Source organism: Harmonia axyridis, chromosome 4 (assembly GCF_914767665.1).
Source record: "Harmonia axyridis chromosome 4, icHarAxyr1.1, whole genome shotgun sequence".
In the NCBI taxonomy this organism is placed as follows: domain Eukaryota; kingdom Metazoa; phylum Arthropoda; class Insecta; order Coleoptera; family Coccinellidae; genus Harmonia; species Harmonia axyridis.
Window position 1 is genome coordinate 13,363,757 of NC_059504.1, and position 23,593 is coordinate 13,387,349.

Genomic DNA, 23,593 nt, shown 5'->3' on the forward strand with positions numbered 1-23,593 from the left:
TAGTAATTGATGTTTTTCAAATAGAATTATGTTATTTGGAACGCCTTTTAAAGGTTTACGCCTTTTTGCAGCATAAACGTCAATGGAACCTTGAACTGTATTTTAAGACATGAGATGAATGACACTATTATGATTTACGAGGGTAGTTTTTCTTTGGTTGGCTCAAATTGTGGACATTACTCAAGTTCATATTATACCAAACAGGCGGTTTTTTCAAGTAGAATGGTTTTGACAGGTTCAATCTACCAAAAATTTTCGGGTAGTTCCATATACGTTGCAGTTTTGGCGCAAAGTAAGTCTAAAAACTTAATACAAGACCTCAAGCCGGTCGATCAACAGATAAGTCGTATCTTTGCTGATTGGTTCTTTGAAATATATCAAAATGATTAGTGATGATTCCCATTTTCACCTAGGAGGCTACGTTAATGAGCATAATTGTCACATTTGGGGCTCGGAAAATCCAAGAATGAATGTTGAAAAGCCTCTCCATCTTCTACGCGTCACTATTGCGGTTTTTCGGAAAATGGTGTGATTGGATTTTACTTATTCAAAAATGAGGCTGGTGAAAATGTAACGGTGAATGGATTGCGCTACCGAGCTATGATTAATGATTTTTTAGGTCAAAACTTCAAGATATTTATGTGACTGACGTTTATTTTCATCAAGACGGTGCTACATTCACATTCCACGAAAGCAACGAAACAATCGCAATTTTGAGAGAAAGGTTTCCTGGCCATTTTATTTCTCGAAGAGGTGATCACAATTGGCCACTAAAATTGAAATTAACACATTAGTATAATAATATACGTAAAATTCCTCTCCAAAATTGACTGAGATTTCAGTCGAGTCACAAAACCACAACCTTAGTTTCACCTTCACTTATGAACTTGGAATCTATATGAATTCACTAATTCGGTTCATTACAATGACTGTTTATAAATATCATGATTACAATCGCATTTTGCCATCCAAAATAAACGATTCCTTTTATTGGTCAATAAAATCCTACTAACACCATTTCCCCTATTATGACATGTTGGGCTAAGACTAAAGATTTTTATTGCAGGCCAAAAATTGCTCTTCGAAGAACATTAGTATGCAACGAGCACTAGACATCACTCACTGGATTTCAGCCCATAGAATCGTTAAGAGGTTTCCCCACCATTAAATCTGACCATTAGTGTTCGTTCCTTTCGTCTACAATTTATTCTCTTTCATCTAGACCTCCACGAGGTCAATCTGCCCTTGGAGACTTCCATTCCAATTTTCACTGAGCCAGTTTGTCAGGAGAGATTTGGATGAGTCCTTTCGACCGGAAATTTTTATGTCCGGTATTATAAGCTTTGAAATCAATGGATTTATTTCCCCCGTAAGATTCGGAAATATATTGTTCTGGCATATCGTGGCGTCAGCTTTTTCTGTGGACGATGTTTTCGTATTGCATGAGTTGAGGTATAGAATGTTTCACATCTTAAAGGAGGAGTGACACCTTTGAGATGTGACACTCATCTCATTCAATACGAAAACATCGTCCACAGAAAAAGCTGAATCTATGGCATACAGGAAGCTTTGCTATCACTTTTGGGATGAAAATAGTACATTCTGTATCATTTTGTAAAAATAGTACTTCTGTACTTTGAGGCGAAAAATTAAGGAACTCGCACAGGCTGATATTCTTGATGAAAAATCTAAAAACGTTGAAAATCTCTTTGCCTATAAAATCGTTTCCTTGATAATCGATTCGTTTATCGTCTAGATAAGTCCGATAATCAATACACTTATTTAGGTTTAATAACTACTCATGTTCCAAAAATATTTTAAATGGACACCGATGATGATGTTCATATATGTGGGACATCACCAGATTGCCCAGTATTTCTCTCGTCTTAATTTCTACCAATCACAAACGCTCAATTTTGAAATACAAGAGTTTCTAGATAAAAAAAAACTGTAAGACAGCACCTGTTAGCAGTTTTTTCGAATATACCTGCGGCAGAACTTGACACCTATTGTCATGAAAAATTAAAATATCTTTAAAAAAATTAGCTATCATGGTCTCTAAGGATTCACGGCTGGGCTTGATTTCCAAGCTACTTGGCTTGACCTTGACTTGATTTCCAGCCAAGCTCAAGTCAAGTAGTAGTTTTTCAATCTCAAGTAAAGTATTTATTTATCAAGTACTTGAATCATATCAACTACTTAATTTTTAGCAGTTTTATTGAGTACCTAATGTCACATCAATAAAAAAATAATGAAATGAGAAGGAACCTTGCTGAAATACTTACATTCATTGAACATCGAAATAGAAACATAAATCACATCACAATAAATCATAACAAAATGAAAAATAATAAAAAATGAAGTTTATTTATATTGAGAAACCTCCAGGCTTTGTTTGATCTCATAATTTTCCACCCAGTATCTAAGGCATCTTATAGATTTGTCACCTAACCTATTGCAGGTTTTTGTAACTGTAAGAGCAGCTCTGAAAAATTGTCTTTCAACAGGAGCTGAAGATGATGAGAAGTTGATACAAAATCCCTGACTATTTTGGCCAAGTTTAGAAATATATTTCTGAAACTACCAAAATCTACCAATAGATTTCATAGAAATGTGAGAAAACTACTACTAAAGTCACACTGGCGAATGCATCAGTCTCTCAGCGCTCAAGGAATCCCCTTATTTAGTCTAAGCGCGCACGAGATTGGAGAAATATATGCCGTGCGACGCGTGCATATCAAGCTCAAGTAATACCAAGTAGCTTGATATCAAGTCAAGCAATGAATATCTAAAATCAATTCAAGTCAAGCTAAAGTATGTAATTTTGCATGAGCTTGATTTTCAAGTCAAGTAGTTAAGGTTAAAATGTCAAGTTACTTGGCTTGATGAATTCCTAATGGTCTTATGAAATAATCTTGTCGAATACCTTTCGGGCATATAATTTTTCCTTAGAAAAAAATCGAATAAACAATGCAAAGTAATATTTTTCAACAAAAAGCAATTGTGCAGGTTCTTGTCTTCGACACGGATTTTGTTGCCACCAACACTCATGATCTTTGTTGAAATATTACTTAACAACGTGTTTTTTCGATTTTTTTCGGAAAAATTAGATGCCCTTATGATTTTACTCACGAATAAATCCAAAGAAAATATGAATAAGCGAAAGAAGGTTTCATGGATAAAAAGATAAGAACAAGCTTTAATCTTCTGAAAGCTCCAAAAACGCCCAAAATAATCAGAATAAAACAAACATAAAGTTGAGTTCGATCCAAATTCTTCATGTGAAAATCAAATATTCAGGTATCGAGAACAAGAAATATGAATAAGCGAAGTAAGGTTTTATGGATAAAAAGATAAGGAGATAGTTATAAAGTCTCTACCACAGAACAAGTTTCAATCTCCTGAAAGCTCCAAAAGGGGCCCAAAATAATAAGAATAAAACAAACATAAAGTTGAGTTTGATCCAAATTCTTTATGTGAAAATTAAATATTCAGGTATCGAGAACAAGCATTCCTTCTGAATGAAATAGAAATAGAAGGAACATCCACTTCAGAATCATTAATTTGGTCGAAGTGAACATTTTCCAACAAAATAAATTTCCAGAGATGCTCAGACACTTTGCCCAATCTTACAATCGAATGTTGGCAGAGAGGAACCAAAATGAGATTTTCTTTTCAATCACTCATTTTAATTGAGGACTATATTCTCGGAGAAATCTTAATTGGCAAAACAGTAATCAAACTGGATCAACAAACTTTGTTGCCGTGAGTTTTTGGAATAAAATGGCTTAATTTCATTTCATGGGAGTTTGAAATTTGGACCGGGGGAATTTTTGCCAATAGCCACAGACTTAGCAACGGAAAACATTTCTTCCTACGCAAAGTTTGTGATCAATTTGTATACAGTTTGAATAATGGCCTTTTAAGTCGATTCCAGGGTTCAGAGTGAAATCCTTAGAAAACTTCACATTCGCACTACGAGTAATGAGAAAAGTTTAGGATTTTCCTCTTACCCTACCATTTTACAAGATTTCGTCCGAACTAAACTAAGAAATTTCTTACATATACCTCGCAGACTTCTCATCGATTTTTATTCGCTAAAATTTCCTGCATTTGGATCATCCCTACGAGAAAAAGTTCGTATGATCTCTAAAACTATTCTCAGATTCCTAAAAGATTCTGAAGATGACTTTAGGTTAGCATTCATGTTAAATTGACCTATGTAGTTTGAACTCTAAAGTCCAATTGTTGTAACTGTGACTTTGCTGCTTTTGTTGTAAACTTATACAAGAAGTTAATAGAATCAAATGATTTTTATCTAATTCTAGACATTTTAGATTAAGATTTTACACAATTTACATGGCGACATATCGATATGTGTAAATTATACAGTAGGTATCTAATACAAAAGCTTGACCTACTTGAAGAAGAATCTCACCCTATATCAATAAATGAAACTTCAAGAAGGAAGAATTGCCATAAGTATTTAATTATGTTAAACTACTGAAAATCAACTCGTTTCAATAATCAATATTCTCTTGTGTGCGTGCATTTCTTTGTCTTTTGTTTTATGTAAGACAATTCGCTTAAAAATATGTGTACAATGCGACCAATAAGGATTCGATTAATTCAATGATGTCATCGATGCATTTTTCACTCAGCATTCACAAATGAGCTCTGATTTTGATAAAAACAAACAATTTCTAAACCGTGTTGAAATGACTGAACGGCATGAACACAAATGACATAAGAAATGTCAGAAAAAATATAGTGTTGCCATTATAACTATTTCGTAGGTTTTTCACCAGACAAAATTCTAACAGAATACCTACATCATTCTAGAAAAATTTTACCTCAGGGAAACATGATATTTATTTCTTAAAAAAGAAATAGATATTAAAATGTGAAGGTTTATATATAATTTCTGTTTTTTTGAAATCAGGCAGCAGATATTTTGAATGCAGTCAACAGCCTGGAAATTCAATACAAGATATGACAAAAATAGTACCTATCAACACAAAAAATTCAATTTCTCAAATTGAAATTGAAAAGAATACTTTTTTCACTCGGTCATCAAATTTATATTAGGTGTTATCTTCAAGTCGATGAAGAAATTTCATCTTTTATTTTCGAAACTATAAGACTCTGAGAAAATTGTATAAATGGTCTGTATATTATATCGAAATGCATTCCTTGTGTACATTCAGTAATTTTATTTTTTAAGTTATTTCTCCTGTTGAATTTTGAGATTTATTCTCTTTTTTTTTATTTTAACAATTCTAGTTTTGAATATAACAATAAATGAATGAAAAAAATTATTATATTATTTCAAAACTTACGTCATTCCTTGTTTTGATTCGGATTTTTGATTTTTCAATCAATTTCTTCCGTTTAATTTTGGAGAATTTCATTTTTTTTTTCTTCTTCTTTTGTTCTGATAAATCTTGTTTTTAAATTCTTCTCCAGGTAAATACATAAAAGGTGAATGAATAAATAAATAGTGAATATTTAATAATCCTGATCATAATCATTCTTTTTCAGAATCCATTATATCTTCCATAACGTCCTCAATTTAATTTGAGAACTCCTTAATTAAACACATAAATTGTCAAAAAATTCATTTACAAAACCACGACATTACCTGAAATATTTCGAAAAACCACGAAATTTTTAGGTAGTCAGTATTTCTACCAAAAATCACAAAATCTCGCCATCTGTTCATTAGTCGAGATAATGAACTGAAAGCATTTCCCATGCAGCTTGGGTAAAGTCAGATGCCCAACATTCCAAAGAGTGTTTTATTCCCATGACAATACAGCCAGACCCCATAAGTTCTGCAGTCACACGAAGGGGTAAACAGCAATGCGTATTATTTCAATAATTCATGGAATTCGATCGAGGATTCTCGTACTGAAAGACAACGCAACCAATTTATTTGACGTCAATTCCAGTCATCAAAAATCATCGTTATCATAAAAAATTATTCGTTTCTAATATCAATAATATATTTTTATACCGTGATGAAATTTTGTGTTTTATATTTGTGTTTGTTATATTTGTTGTAGGACTTTTGTATTAATTATAGACGACAATTATATTCTTTTACTATCATTTCAAATAATCTGTAATTATGTTCAAAATCTTTAAAATCCTGTCAAAATCACAATGCATCCATAGAAATACATACCGCTCTAGCAGCAGCACCGTTGAAAATTGTCAACAACGTCAACATAACCGCGGAGGTAAACATAGGGAGCCGGTGATTAGACATCGTATAACTATCGCCCTTCTGTTCGATTCGAAGTCGCGTGCTCTACTGGTCGACGTCAAGGCGCGTCAGCAGGAAAAACGAAGGGCTGAAGCTCGCGCAAAGCTCATGTAATTCTGAGCTTTGGGCGCGAAATGGTGAAGGCGCCAGGATTTCATTGGTAAGAAAGGAATCTTTTTTTGTGGTTTCGCTCGAGTGTGCTTTAAGCAATTTTCAATAGATGGCGTATGGTGCAAGAATTATAGTTTTCTTTTTGAAATGTGGATTTTGATTTAATTATTGCATGAGCTGGAATATAAATACCTGTTTTCATATGAGACTTATGAGAGATCTAATTTTGTTCAGGTTTTATTATTTATATCAATATAACTAACTTGAAAATTTCCTTTATTGTAAATGTAAAATCTAAAAATATAATGCAAAAATTTTGTCTGTCATAGAGGAATAGATGATAGCTTAATGCATAAAATACAAAAACTTATAGAACACAGTATATTATTTTCAAATTAATAGAATTAATAAACTGTGATAGTTTTGCGACCTATTTTGATTGTGTCTATTATTATATTTTGCCTTTTTCGGTTTATAAATAACACAAACCTCCAACCAGTGCAGGCTGATATTCATGTGGAATTCATAGTTCAACGGATCTTTTCAAAGTTTACTTATTTGTTGCGCTACCAATAAAGTGACAATAAATTTTACGTGTGTGAAGTTTAAGCTGCCTGACCTCCCAGAATTGGAAATATTTCTTAGTATCGAAAAAAAAAATAATAACGGAAATTCAACAATTATCATAAATAGCGTAAGAATGAATCATTGATGTGTTTAATTACAGTGTTTTTCTCTTTTTGAAAGGAATCAGCAGATTATTGTTGAAATTTCGGAAAAAATTAAACTTACAAGTAACTTACTCCCTATTTCACTCCATAATGCAAAAATACAGGGTGGTCGATTGAGAAACATTTCAATATATCATCCTCCAATTATTCTGCTTGCATTTTTTTGAATTAGTTCTCATCTACACACAAAATTTGAGCTAGGTCAAACCTAGGTCACCAAAATTTTCCACCAAGATTGTTATTTCAGATCTAAATGTAGGATTTCGTGTCGAACTAATTATAGCTAGTCATTTTGAAATAACAAGGTAGACAAAATTTGGTCAGAATTGAATTTGATAACGGATCTGCCATCAGTGAGTCTCTGTTGCGTGAAAACATTACTTGCTTGAAATTTAAAAAAAATTCATTGTGATGAGATGATCTAGCCCTTCAAATAAAACAAGTACACACAAATTGTCGTTTGACGTGAAAATTCAACGCAATCGAAAATGAAGAGACAGTTAATAAGTTTCCACTTTTTCTATAAATTATAATTGTTTCGCCACACAGTACGCCAGATTTTACATTTTTAATAACTGATCATTTATTGAAAATGTCCCTAAAACCTGAAGAAGCTTCTGAGTAGCGGACCGATAAGAATTTATTGAATTAAAAAAGGGAAATATAATAACTCCCATTTGTTCAAATTGATTGTCGATACAAAATGAATTTCTATCTAGTAAAGACCCAGTCAATCCAATTATTGAAACATCATCATTGCGCATCCACCATTTTTAGGTCAAATTTGTTTTCGATTTAAACCAAGGAGCCGCATTGATTGATACTAAAATTCAGTATTTCAGCTTCAATATTATATTTCACCATAGATCTCCAAGAATGATAAATTGCAGAGTTCCAATAATCTACATCGAGTCATCGAGTAGAATTAGGTAAGAGATAGGTAAATAAAAAAAAAAATTTTCACGACTTTCTTTTCTCCAAATGAAATCGCAATCGAAATTCAATTTGCCATTGAGATATTGAAAAATTTCCTTCATCCCTAATTTCAATTTACGTAAACAAAGTCAATTCAATTCCCAAAATTCACTCTCAATTAAACGAATTTGAATTCAAAACTGGCGCAGGCGCCACTCAAACAAAATTCCGCCAATTTCACAGGTGAAATTGATGTTTAGATAGAGAAAGCAACAATCTGCGCGATCTAACGTTTATCGTGCCTAAATGAGGTGGGAAAACGATGTAGTGTACGAATTTAACAGCTTTCCTAGGCTTCTTCGCGGGCAATATAACACGTTCAACCATGTAGAAACTGATGGCTTCATTCATGGAACGTCGTGGTGTGCCGGAAGTGGCTTCAAATCCTGTTATGGGGCAAATATTTATCGGAATATCAACGGTTGGGGATGGAAAATGCGGATTTTCTCAAGTTCCATGTCGCAGTGGGAGTCCTGTAGGAGGTATGGGAATAACACTGTTGATATTCTTATTGCTTCAGGAGGTTTTTGAAGTGAAAAGGTAAACTCTCGAAGATTAACCCTCTTGTTGGTATTTTGTATCTTCTATGCCTCTTTCGTCTCTATTTGAGATATTACTAAGAAGGTAAATAGTTAGTCTTTGGCCTAAACTCATTGCGCTGATTAGCATCATATCAAACGAGTGCTTGTAGTTGCTTTTCGTGAAATGAATATGTTATTATTTCAAGCACTTAGGTATTCCTTAATTGTTTCTTAGGATTTCACTAGTGTGTTGTTATTTGCACGTTGTGGTTATCTGTTATTGAGAGGTCATTAACCCAGATGAATGATATCAACAAACACGACCTTCTCATTGTTAACAACATTAAGATATTTACTGATTCCGATTTCAGACAGAAATTATAGACGCCTTACTTATGAGATTTTTCATTAAATGGCAGAAAAAAGATGTGCTAGAATGATGTCTTTCGCAATCTGATCACTCAAAATCACTTCCAACTTCACTCATCATGTTTTTAGAGATTTAAAAAATAAATACATTGTGGTACTGAGAATCACCTCCAAATGAAATGAATGTCGAATAAAAAATAATAATCAAGATGCATTCTTCACCTTATTATATTTTAATAATTTAAATAATGAGGGTCTTCATTTAGAAACCTCAAAGAGTAGTTCACCCAGAGGTGTTCTACTAAACCCTCATCACAAAAAGAATATCTAGTGGAAAATACAGTCAGAAATACATAAATATGAATCTTGATCATAATATATATCACCAAAATCATAGAAATCCATACAAAAATAATAGATAGATCTTTGAACAGAAACATTCTGAGTCAAATGTCATGCTGATTTAAACTTAAAAAAAGCATAAATGAATAATACTGAAATAAGAGATTGATGGTGAGTAAAGTTTGTACCTTCTATAATCTATTGGAATTGTAGAATTATAATCGATATCTACATTTTATCTATAGCACCGGAATAAAGATAAGATTCTTTTAGTTATTATTGAAGTATCTTAAGTCCCTTTTTTCATTGTTGCAATTTTTTTTTGTGGAGGTTCAATAGACTAAGAAAGATTTTAGATACCTATCCAAGTTTTTATTATATTCCAAGAGAACAGCGTGCTATTATTTCACAGAAATGACCGTAGGTAATTTTCAAATTTTTAGCCGAAGGTGGTCCCAATCGTTCGGGTTTGAAGAATTCGAGTCCATGTCCACAATAACTTTCGAAAAGAATGTGCTGAAGAATTTTTTTGGGTAGGTTCAGAATATCTTAGTCAAGTTCGTTTAAAGGCAAAATTTTCAGTGAAATGAATGTTCATGCAGAATTTCTCAAGAATGTGAGATTTTTTTGTAGAATTTCGACGATATTTCAGAATCTATCACAGAAATTTTACTGGAATCATGTGTGAATATAAAGTTTTCCGATAAAATCATCTGAACCACTGAATGTATTTCGAAGAAATGACTGGTTTACTCCAAATTTTTTCAATTATTAACAGAGATGTTAGAGAGTAAAATGCATTTTTTCTCCGATTGACAGCAAATAATGATTTTACAGACTCATCAATCACCAAAGTATTACTTTTCCTGCCTAGGCAGCAAAGTGATTATTCTGAATCCGAATAAAACATTCGACATTTTCTGACAATCAATATTTTTTTCCATCTTCCTCATTTCTGGAGGAGTGAGTACTTCTAAGTCGCTATCACTGTCCATAATATAAATATATCCGATGTTTTTCCAAAACACTGTCAGATATTCATAAGATGTCAAACTATGAATGAACATATACATTTCCATAACAACCAACCATTTCAACAATTGCGATTTCTAACAAATTCCGTTTCAATTCATCACTACAGATTGTGGGAATTGTAATAATTTGCAAATACCTACAATATCCTACATGTATCATTATAAGCAATCAAAGAAAAATATATGTTCAACCCGTCAGCAAAGTAGATTAACTGCCTTAACTGAATTCCTAGCCTCGCTACGCTGGGTTATGAACTATCAGCCGCCGGCCGCGGCAGTCAATCTACTACTTTGCTGCCTAGTAAAATAATAGTTATTTATAATACAAGTGCAGAAGGCATTGATATTCTTCCACGAGTTCAAAATTCAAAAACGAGCCACGAAGTGGCGAGTTTTGGAATGAACGAGTGGTAGAATGAGCCTTCTGTATGAGTATTATAAATTATTTTCTCTAATTCATTGCATTTTCATTGAAATTAATGAAATATTTCCATAAATATAATTTAATGATTTTTGCATTGGAAAATGTTGATTGGCAGAACTGATTTCTTTAAGGCAAATTGATGAATTGACAGATAAAGCCGTGGCGGAAAGTTCGGAGTACCAACATAAAATAATAAAATATAACCATGAAAACTGTGCGTTTCTGATATATTATCGCACGATTTTGTTCTACAAGATGTGGAAGAATGAACGGAATAACCACAGAATTAGAGAAATACATTTTTCACTAGGATTGGAATTAAATAAATGACGGAATATAAATGTTATTTTATAAAAGCGCGAGGTGTTTTATTCCATATTCACATAGATACTAATCGTACTGATAATGCTGATATCGCTTTTTCACATTAATTTTTTTTCTTCTTGATTGACCCATTCTTATAGTGGATACTTTTTAATTTTACAAACGCAAAATTAAGGAAACGCACAATATATCAACGAATTCTGTATTTCATTATCTCTGGAACCCTTCAGCGGATTTTAGCAAATATTTTTTTGTATTGCTGCTTGATTTCGCGGAAACAGCTACTCAGATGCCGTCCTCTGTTACTAGGCTCAAATATAGGTGAACAAAAAAATTCCAAGTGAGCTTTTTCATCTTGTGTCATTCCAAAAGATGTAAAAGCTTACTTTGAATTTTGGCAATTATTTTTTTGTATTGCCGCTTGATTTCTCGGAAACATAACTGTTTCAGATGCCGTCTTGTGGAGTGGCACAGGATGTAAAAGCTTACTTTGAATTTTTTTGTTTACCTATATTAAAATAAGAGCGAAGTAACTGAGGACGGCATCTGCAACTATATTTCCAAGAAATAAAACTACAATATAAAAAATTAATTGCCAAAATCTGCTGAAGACCGAGAATGTTTGCACAGATGTTGCCTCATCTTTCCAGCAAAAAAATGCCTGCAAGGTTAAATAAGCGAAATAATAAACGAATAATAAAAATGAAACATTGTATGTGCAAAACAGCTGAGCAGTTACATTTGCCTCCAAGTGATGTAGGTAACTCATAAGTGATAAAAACCCTAACCAATGAAGGTTAGGCCTTTTAGCTGCAGTGTAGCAGGAAAACTATTCAAATATGTTCCCTGGTTCAAAAGTTATGATAATATTACACTTGTAGCTTTAATGTTGAACACCCTATAACTTGAGAATCAGCGTTGACCAGAATCTTCTGATCAGTTTTTTTTATCACGGTCTTAAAGATCTATTAAAAACAATACTAACATTTGAAATGAACCGGTAACCATTTTTCATACATTCAGGAGCATAGTTCTCTAAACACATCGTCTTCTCCACCAGGACCGAACCGGCCCCAAACGTCCCAAAACCGGCCGGTACGTCCCTGCCCATATCTCACGCTCCACTTCCTCTTTTTCAGCCGTTCAGTTTGCAAATAGAAGAGGAACCACCGATAACGTCTGCCGGGAGACAAGGAAGGAGAAACAACAAGGGAACCTTGGCGCGCTGTTCGAATTTGAAAACATGTCAGTCACATTTTTGGCGCCGCGGAAGGTTGTCGTTGGATTGTGTCTACGAGTGGTAGCGGAGAAGTGGTGTTCAGCGTCTTCTCCACGTGTTTTCGACATTTGCCTGCTGTGTGCGAGGAGTTCGTCGTCGGTGCGCTAAGCGTCGCTATGCACGTCGACGCCAAAAAAACGCCAAGGGACGAGGAGGAGGAGGTGGAGAGCAGCGCCCCGGCGCCCCCGGACGGCGGTTGGGGCTGGATGGTGGTGTTTGGTTCTTTCATGATACATCTAGTCAGTAAGTGTCACTTATGTGTTTATATTCTGATTTGCTTTTATATCCGTTTGTTTGGTGGTGATTTTTTCGATTTTTGTTTGTATGGATATTTAGTTGGTAGTGTAATTGTCGATTTGCATGGAGGCTATTATACAGGGTGTTTCCTCTTTAAATTTCATTCATTCAAAAAATATTTTACATTGAAAACAAAATGTTCAATTCAGTTTTTGCTTGAAAAGTACTACTACCACAACAAAATTTGGTGACGTGCATAACGACTGAGGAAGCAGGCTTTTCCATATTTTATTGAGTCATTGCCTTTTATCAGCCTGAACACTTTCAAATAATATGCAGGATGTTCCTGAATTGAAGGTTCAAACGGAATCATTTTAAGTAAAAAAAGTTCTATAAACATGGGCCCGTAAACGCTTTGTTTTCGAGATACAGGGCGTTGAAGTTTGATTTTTTTCAAGTTTTTATCCCAAAGCACTTTCCCTTTTCAAGATCCTTGAATTAAATTTGGAATAGATATGCCAATTAGAAATTTTGAATGAAAATATACAGGGTGATATTTATTCTGGAACAGTGCCCGATTCTTTCCTCCAGAACTTTTTTTTTATGGACCATTGGTAGTTTAGAAAGATGTAAAAAGAAGCTTTGGTTCAGCATAATACTTTTTGGTTTCTTGAAATTCTGTCGTATGTGCTACCAGTTTCGAGAAAAAAATTTCAAACAATTCTCTAGTAATCCAAATTATCAGAAAGATCCAGTTAGTAGGCTGTGATGAATAAATTGATTATAAAATTTGGTACTGATTTACCCAATCTTGGGTAAATTAATAAAGATTTGATAAACTGGTAGGTAAAATCATCACAAAAAAGGACTATGAGAAACAGCATGTATCTCGAAAATAAAGCGTTTACCCATGTTTATAGGCATTTTTTTGAAATTATCCAAGGAATCTCCCATTCTCCTTTGCACCTCTAATTTAAGAACACATTGTATGTATCTAGTCAGAAAGTGTCACTTATGTGTTTCTTCGATTTGTTCCTATAAACACTTATTTAGTGCCATTTTTTCGATTTTCGTTTCTATGAACATCTCTTCGGGTGTATTATTCCGATTTGAATGGATGCTATTATACAGGGTGTTTCTTCTTTGGATTTCATTCCTTCAAAAACTCATTTGACGTTGAAACGAAATTTTTTACTGTTAAAAAATGTTCATTTTATTTTTTCTTGGAAAGCACCAACACCAAAACAAAATTTGCTGTAGTGCATAAACTCTATGGGAGAAGGCTTTTCCATATTATATTAACTGCCCTTTCTCAGCGTGAACTAACTTTTAAAATAAAACACCTAGTTATTAAGTGTCACTTGATTTTTTTTTGTTATTTTATGAACGCTACTCCAACTACACAGAGTTTTTGAGTGATTCTGCGAGGAGAAACAAAATTTATTCTTCCAATGACGTTTAATTTATTTTTCCTTAGAAAATATAATGATTACCGCAACAAAAATTGGTGACATGAATTATCACTGAGGTACTATTTTTATATTCATGAAGTAGTCTTGAAAAGTTCCATTTGCTCTCACAATTTTTTACAAATGTTTAATTTTTTCAGATTCAAAAAAGAATCGACGAAAAATGATCCAATCGCAATTAGGTTCGATTTTTTACAAATAAATCAAATGTTTCATTTCATATTTCGCTTAAATTTCCCCACCCGACAAAATCAATCAGAAATTTCATGCAGATAAATATTATTGGAATTTTACCGCTTCGTTTTTATTTCTACTCTCTCATCTCTATAAATTTCATTCAAACCTTCGCTAGATAATGTGTAGTATTTCCGTTGGTAGAAATAAGTAGTAGTAATTACTCTTTCAATGAAATGCACTCTCTGGCTCTGACTTTTAATTTAAGACGCTAAAACAGAAAATAGGTCAACCGCGCTTGAGATCGGTCATGCATTAGTTACATTTGTTTTCCTAAGTGAATAAGTTTGTCTTCATTATCATACTAAAAATGGAAAATTATTCTTAATTAAAACAAACGTTGTTCAATCTTAGGAAATGAATTTATACTTAGGAATAATTTTTTTGGAAATATTCCGATTATTACAATTATAACTCAAATCTTCTAATCTAGCGGCTTACATTTGTTCTGATATCTATTCATAAGAAGAATTGAGAACATCAAATAATTGATTCCTCAAAAATAGACTTGTTTGTTTCATATCATCATTTCATTATTTGTATATTTCGAAATTTACTCTCAATTCTGTTCCACAACACATCGCAGTATTTATATTGATCAGGCTCATATATGTTGAAATATCTCAGAAACTCAGAAATTATCCTCAAATTCAAATAATTGATTAACACAAAAATATATCAACTGGACTTTTGTCCAGCAGTGTGGCAATTTGATTCATACACTTTCACACAAATTCACATTATGAATTAATTTAATAACATCCTATAGTTTTCAGTAAGGGTAACTTTGTTGTCGAGACGTGCGTCAAACTCTAATTAAACAAGGGTACGCTTATTACAGAGTTTGGGGTGAATTTAAATCAGTTATTCACTAGAATCAATATCAGAATTGAGAAACTCTTGAATAGTTGAACTTAAGAGGAGTAAATAGTTAGTTAGATAATTAGATGTTTGTATTGTCTCATGAACAAAGTTTCTGATTAAATGCATAATCGATGAATAAATAATTTTGATTCGCAACCAAAATTAAATCAAGAAATACATAGTAGAATGATACATTTCATTTCTGGATACCCCATAAACATTGATATGCATAATTTTTTTCAACCTACTTTATTGTATTTTGCTGGAAATAATCACCAATAGATTCTAGAATTCCATGAATTATATCTCAGATATCAATCAAAAGTTATCATTTGCTTCAGTCATTATGTATACTACAACAACAGATTAAAATTTACAGCCATCGAAATTCATACATAAAAATAGATAACTACAATAAAAACGAAAAAACACACCACTTACAACGTATAATAATACTGTAGTATATCGATAATATCATTAGATCCTGTGGTATCATATTCGAAAATCTATATAATACTATCTGAAAAATTAATTCGGATTTTATAATCCAATAAAATTTTGGTGTTATTCCTCCTCAATTGAAGTTGCATTATGCACGTCATTAAATTGACGTTCCATACCAAGTATTATGCATAATAATGAGCATCAAATTGCCAAAACAAACTCATATGCAAATCATAAGTCACACATGTTTTCATGGTCGATGTTTATTAGAGTATTTATCGAGATCTGCTGGTTATATACCAATTGAACGCGGTGACATTCCAAGAAATTCCAACATTGACCTGATAATACTGCAGATCTACCTGTTGAGACTGCAGGCAGTTTCGCGAGTACCTATATTTCATTCGAAGGCTAGCTGAAGCCGGTTTCAGAAGAGCATGCACGAACGATCCACTAAAGCTATTTTCTGTTTGCATTACTAACAAAAATGATGATATAAGTTGTTCCAAAAATACTCTGGAAGAGGAGCAATGGCTTGTAAAATGTTATTAAGACACTGCTCCATCGAAACAAAGGTTAAAAGGCGCTTCAGGGAAATAAATTCCGCTCTAATGAAGATTTGAAGCCTATTTCGAAAGCAAAGACCAATTTTTCTGCAGAAGAATATTGAAATGTTGGAGGAGCGTCGAAATACGTGTTATCTCTCTTGGAGATGACTATTAAGATGAGTTTTCAAAAAAAATGTTTTCACTAGGTTGGCCCGAGAATTAATACTAAGTGGAGTCTCAAATATCCATGAAAATATTGACTACAAACACATTAGAAGAAGTAACCACGTTTTTTCTGATATCCAGAATAAACCGAAAAAAAAATGATCTAGTTGATCATAGTTCAATGTTCAACAGAATTTCTAATTGATTGTCATCTCTAGAATCTCTGTTCAAATAGTTTAATTACTTCCATTCAATTCTTATCTGCATTGTGATGTACTCCAACTAAGATTGTTTTCTCGCATTCATAGGAATTCAGCCGACTATCACAATTTGTATCTTTTGTAAGTCGATGGCATAATCCAGAATAAACAACTCTGATGATTTTTGAGATAACATCAAAGAAAATTTTCAAGGTTTCTAAACTGCTACGAACCAATTTTATTTGCGAATTTCCACGTGTCAAGTTTTCATTCATAAGATAACATTAATTCATTAATACACACCTTTTCCCTATCACAATTATTTGGCTTTTGTTATCTCAAAATCAAATCAACATCAATGACATATTTGTGCTGCACAGCCTAGAATTTTGATGGATTCAGTGAATTTCCGAGCCTTGAATGATTGTTTCATTTTTTCTTAAAAATTTGACTTTAAATGTCAACTTGGTCACCTTCAATAGCGATACATATGGGCTGCAACATCGGCAATCACTGCTTTATTAAAGCCAAATTTATTTCCTTAGAGCATTCTTCGTCGTCTGCAAAAAGCCAATAAAGTCACTAGGGATCAGATCTGGAGAATCAGCTGGATTATCAAGTAGTTGGAAGCGTTCAATTAGGTCATGGTTTCCATCGATTTGTCACAAGATACGGATTCAATACTTTCTTCACCTACTGACTCCACTCAGCTGACGCTCTATTTGACTCAGGAGTGAAGTGATAAATTCATGTTTGATCCTGTCACCTACAACTGCCGAATTAGGGTAACTTGAATTAAAAAAACTAAAGGAAAACACACTAATAAAATGGTGATTTTCTTTACATACTAGACATTTTAACACGGAATCATTGAACTTCTCCGAGAACTTCTCATACGGAATAATATTTTATCTACTCCAATTGAATTATATATTCATTATTCAACTGCTTTTGAGCAATTAATAGTATCTATTAACAATCAGCGTGAGTTATAATAACTCACTACTATAACTCACTATAATAATTCGAAAAATATGGATCTGTGCTTCTATACTTCTCTGCTTCTATTCGATTGGCCGAATGGGAAAATTCCATTATTGTTATTGAGGGAAGGAATGTCCGAGGAAATGTCACTTTAATAATTTTGACGTTTTCAAATTAAGTTGATATCTAATTATTGTGAATGTTTTGCTGAAAACGATTAATTCAGATAGTGAAGATGAAATATTATATAGGTATACATTTCCAAAAGACAAACAGCTAATGTTACCAAACAGAATTACTTACCCGAAAAAAATATAAAGGAGTTTCAAAAAATGTTCAAGATTGGTGTAGCGGTAATATCATTAAGCCATCGTTTATAGGAAATGTTTTTTGGTATATTTTAATGCATTTTTATAGGCATTTATAGGTTTTTCAATAGAGTTCTATGTCTGTCGTCTGTAGTGGATTCGAGCTAGATAATTCGATTGTGATTGGTGACACTAAGTTTCCATCTCTCTTGTACTCGGGATCGAGCACATATGTTTATTTCCCGTTCCTTCTGCCTATATTCTGTCTGTATTTTTTTCTTAGTATTTATTGATATAGTCGTAGATAAAGTATAGTATTCAAGTTGCGGTAATGATCAAAACTCACGTGATGAATTATACAGCACTCGCCTGCGGCTCGTGCGGCAAACTTCATCTGCGTGAGTTATGACCTACATTACCGCTCAATGAATAATTACTATTGGTATTTAATTTTTATTGAATTTTTTGTTGCTGTCAGATATTTTTGAGGTTGTGGATTTTTCTGAAAATCGAGAACAGAGCTCAGCATGAAAAAAATGGGCCCGTTTGTCCTGAATCTACGGATCTTCGGAAATATTTTATCGGAAACCTGAGGCCAATTAAGCCGGATCAGATTACGATATCCTGGTGCGTCCTGTTTGAAGTTGACGACGACATCCCATTTCGTTCCGATATCCCCAGGCTATTTCCTGTATAAATTGAACGGAATCTGCGTATGGGCGATTCCCAACGAAATGATTCGTTCGAATTCGGAGGATTTCCAAATATTGAAATTATCGAATTCTTTCCGCTACGTCTACTTTGCTCAGTTGAAAATTTTCCCAGAGGAAAAGAAAAAATTATATTGGAAGTACAATAGAATCAGAAGGAATTTCAGCTTCCGCTATACTTTCTTGATGAATGAAATAATAATATAATAATAATAATAAATTGCCTTTATTAAAGAAAAGAAAAATACATAGAAAGAGGCGAAGTTTAGCATAGCTACTTTTACTCAACCTCCATAAAGAAAAACAAAAATTTGTAATAACAAAATAAAAATACAATTCTTGAAACACAAAATTATATTCTGTTGAAAAATAAGGAAAAAAAAGGTTTAGCTGAAACATTAGGTTCAAATCTATACAGGGTGTTTCCAAAGTAGACGTGAACCATGAAGGAGGTGTTAGTTTCACTCATTTGCTGTCCATTGAGCCATATTTATTGATAACCGATAATCAACAGTTTCCGAGTTGTTGTGTTCTTTAAAAAATTACTCAAATGCCTCCTTACTTCATTTTTCATCAAATTTTTTCACGTTAGCCAAGAATGGTTTAAATTATGAATGATTTTCATCAGAAAAGGATATGATATGTATGAGAAAAGCAAAACTATGCTGTATTAGATGTTGAATAAGAATCAGTATGATTTGAAATGGTAATGAAAAAGTTGAGGGTATGTCCAGTTCAACTGGAAGTATATTATCAACAAAAAATTGTACATCAGATGCATTTTGCACCATTGCATTACCTGCAAAATTTCATATATATTGTCTTTTTCGTTCAAAAGATATTTACTTGGTTCCATACTAAACTTTATCCCAACCCTGTGTATATTCATTCGTTTATTAGTTTATTTGTTGTTCCTTATCGATAAGCTCATTTATCATGCCAGTGTTTTATTTTCTGTTCTATTTCATTATGTACCTAAGAATTCATCAAGCCAAGTAACTTAACATTTTAACCAACTACTTGACTTGAAAATCAAGCTCGGCTTGACTTGATTTTAGATATTATTGCTTGACTAGATATCAAGATACCTGATATTTCTTGAGCTTGATATGCACGCGTCGCACGGCATATATTTCTGCAATCTCGGGCTCGCATAGACTAAATAAGGGGATTCCTCGAGCGCCGAGAGACTGAAGCATTCGCCTGTGTGACTCTATTAGTATTTTTCTCACATTTCTATGGAATCTATTGGTAGATTTTGGTAGTTTCAAAAAAATCTTTCCAAACTTGGTCAAAAATACCAAGGATTTTTTATCAACGCCAGCAACTTCAGCTCCTGTTGAAAGACAATTTCCCAAAGCTGCTATTACAGTTACAAAAACCCGCAATAGGTTAGGTGACAAATCTATAAGATGTGTCTTAGATCCTGGATGGAAAATAATGAAATCAAACAAAGCCTGAAGGTTTCTTAATATTAAGAAACTTTATTTTTTATTACTTCATTTTGTTATGAATTATAGTGATCTAATTTATGTTTCTATTCCAACAAAGTTGATATTTCCGGTTCTTTTATACAATATTCAATATTCAATAAATAAAAGAGTATTTTGCCAGGTTTCTTCTCATTTCATCATTTTCTTATCGATGAAACTGCTAAAAATCAAGTAGCTTGATATGATTCAAGTACTGGATAAATAAAAACTTGACTTAGCATTGAAAAATTACTACTTGACTTGAGATTTACTTGAAATCAGGTCAAGCTCAAGCCAAGTATCTTGAAAATCAAGCCAAGCCGTGAAGCCCTATCTATCTATCTATTCTGCATCAATGATCACAGATGCGGCTAATAACCAAACCAATTGATGACGCCGAAAATTAATTTAAAAAAAAACGAACCATGGACCACTCTAAAATTTTTTACGAAATATTCCATGGCCACCAGTATTATTTGGATGCAATCAATTCAACTAGAGCAATAGATAAAGCTTATCTATACGAGTGTAAATCGACATTTCGTGAAAAGTACTTGTTTAACGAGCTTGCTCAATTTATCATCATTCGGACAAAAACAGCATTCATCGGTATGGCTTCTGTTGTCGAAATGCAATACGATGATAACGAGGAATTTTTATCTGGATTGTTGTGACATCACTCTCCTTCAGAATCGAAAACACCGCGATTGTTTGTGTTATTGAAAACATTATTTCGATATCCATATTTATAGCACATGTGAATTCCATGAGTAATTGATGTATTTTTTTTATAACATACGTCGATTTCCTCCGTATTCAGAATTCCACGTTCAATGGAATCGTGAATAATAGGAAGAGGTATAGATAAGAGAGAGGAAACGATAATGAAAATTCATGTGATTTACAATACTTATTGTTCGTATTGATCGGAATTGATGGATTTTGCACGTTATCGTTGAAATTTTTTTCAAATGGAGCTATCATCAGTTCAATTTCATTTTGGGAATGGTTTATCTATAACGGGCAAATTGAAAAGCCTCTGGTCTACCATAGTAAAATACATTTTTTTAGCAAAATTCGAATTTATTATTCAACTAGTTGCCTTCGAGGGCGATACAGCGATTATAGCGATCTCCAACTTTTCGATACTATTTTTGTAGTACGATTTGTCTCTGCTTCAAAATAGGCCTCAGTTTCGGTGATAACTTCTTCATTGGTGCTGAATTTCTTTCCAGAGAGCTTTCTTTTGAGGTCTGAGAACAGGAAAAAGTCGCTGGGGGCTAGATCTGGCGAATACTGTGGATGCAGAAGCAATTCATGCAATTTTGCCATTGTGTTCATTGATTTGTGACACGGCGTATTGTCTTGATGAAACAGCACCTTTTATTACTTCAAATGAGGTCGTTTTTTAACGATTTCATCTTTTAAACGATCCAATAACGCTATATAATAATCGCTGTTGATGGCCCTTTTGGAGCTCGTTTTGGAGGTAATCATGAAAAATGAAATTTTTGAGCCTGTTTTTTGCTATATTCAATGTTCCGTCACGGAATTTTGGTGGCAAACCTCTCATTCAGATTCAGCATTCCAAAAAATATATAAAACCGAAGAAATCAAAACTACCCCATAAAGTGGATTTTTGCAAACACTGAAATACGTCAATTTTCAACTATCGTTTGAGACTGAACGGTTTATCATACAGAAAAACACAATGATAGAACCGAAAACGATTCAGAAAAGTTTGTTACATAGAGAAGAATTAGAACACTGGATTAGGTTATTTTGTGGTCAAAAAATAAAAAAATTAGGAATATTATATCAAAGTGAAATATGGATAATTATATGATTATTGAATAATTAATGATAAATTATGTTTCGTTAAATACTATTACTACTCCACACTAGGAAATTGAAAATAATTGTAAGCTTGGACTGATGAAAATAAAAACACAAAAGAAATTGGTTAACAACTTTTACCGCTATTGACTTATCTTTAAGATAAGCGAATGGATATCAAGGTTATTTCTCGTTTGAATTTCTGCTATTCCTATTATTTCGTTATTAAGTTATTTCCTGTTCAAATTCCGATGATAAATAAATAATCAAAAATTAGATCAGAAAAAATAATTTTGGAATGATCGTTAGTAATTTTCGTTTCGAATGAATTTTTTGGGAAGTACCGGATTTACGGCATATCTCGTGAAAATTGGCAATGAAAAATGAATATCCCACTTTTCATTACACATTATACGGATTTGGGTTCCTCCTTCGAAATGGCCTTGTATTGACCCTCTTGGATATACAAGGGCTTGGTTATAATAACGTCATTTGCTGCTTATCTGGGTCAGAACACTGCGGAATTTTCCTCAATTCATTCGATAAGAAGGAAAATTTTCTAGTCTGAAATAAGATACGAAATCTCAGGTCGATATCCAAGACTATAACGTCAACCTTCACAATATTTTTTGGGAAAAAAGTCCTTTGATATTTATATGTTTAAGGAGATTATTATCATAATTTAGGAACTTTAAGTAATACTATAATTATAATGAGTTTTTCTATAGAAATTATACAATGTGAAATCGTGATAATGGCATCACTGTGCATTTTCATTGACATTTCTTATGACATTTGTGTTCAATAGGTTCTGTCATTTCATCATGAAAATTGACAGGTTTCAATAACATTCAGAAAGCATTAAATTATTTCAAGAAAATCGGTGCTCATTTGTGGATATGCATACTGAGAAATATATTTTAGACAAATTCATGGACGACATTAATCAACTCACTATTCATTTTGTCAATAATGATGTTTTCCACTCATAAGGTAACCTTTCAAAGGAAAAAAAAATTGTGTCTCACTGAATTCAATTTATTTTTTTTTATTTCAAATTGTATAGTCGCTATTGGAAAATCCATTACAAATTTCAATCAGGTACGTCTCAAACTCAGGGTTTCAAAAGTAAATTTTAAATCAAATTTTGTATACATAAATATTTTCCAATTTTGAGAATCCAAAATTGAAATGTTACCCCCAAAATTGGGTAAGAAGAATGGTGAAATATAACATTACCTGATTGAAATTTGAATAGTTTGTTAACAGTAGGTAGTCCTACATAGGTAACAAGAGTAATGTCATAGGTAACAAGAGTAAGGTCATTACTTTTGCTCCATTAGTTCCGGAAAAAATAACTACATCCATCTTGAGAATCGTATCTTTGAAAGACTGTTGCTCCTTCGAGAACAATTTCTCAAAGAAAAAATTACAGTGGTAAATTAACACCCTATATAAAATAAATGATAAAAAAAAATGCTGAAAATCTATGGACACATTAGAACATGGCGTCACTCAACTCCGAGTGAAAGAAAGAACCTCAAAAATGAAAATTCAACCTAGTCTATTGAACCCTCAATCAAACCAGAGTACCTCTAATAATCAGACAGAGACTAATGAAGCAGATTATCCATGCCTCATCATCTTGTTTGCCAAAATCAAATATTAATTATATACAGCTTACTGCGCTTGATTTGATTAAATTCGCTATATTGTCTGGGTCAATTTGTAACTATTAAAGTGA

General features: G+C 32.9%; 2 protein-coding genes across 4 annotated transcripts in view; one reads left to right on the plus strand and one right to left on the minus strand.

The window, feature by feature from the left end:
* LOC123677607 (biorientation of chromosomes in cell division protein 1-like 1) overlaps positions 1-6,404 on the minus strand; it is a 198,353-nt gene extending 191,949 nt beyond the window's left edge. Inside the window, exon 1 of the mRNA XM_045614240.1 lies at positions 6,188-6,404. Coding sequence (XP_045470196.1) covers positions 6,188-6,271 — 84 coding nt within the window. The 5' untranslated portion in view covers positions 6,272-6,404. The remainder of the gene's footprint in view (positions 1-6,187) is intronic.
* A 1,921-nt stretch (positions 6,405-8,325) lies between these two features.
* Positions 8,326-23,593, plus strand: part of LOC123677608 (monocarboxylate transporter 12) — a 32,172-nt gene continuing 16,904 nt past the window's right edge. Inside the window, exons 1-2 of one of the 3 annotated variants that reach the window (XM_045614241.1) lie at positions 8,326-8,567; positions 12,239-12,621. In XM_045614241.1, the coding sequence (XP_045470197.1) occupies positions 12,495-12,621 (127 nt within the window). In that variant the 5' untranslated portion in view covers positions 8,326-8,567; positions 12,239-12,494. Of the gene's footprint in view, positions 8,626-9,409; positions 9,489-12,238; positions 12,622-23,593 lie in introns of those variants that run through there. The other 2 variants (XM_045614242.1, XM_045614243.1) reach the window with 2 other exon arrangements.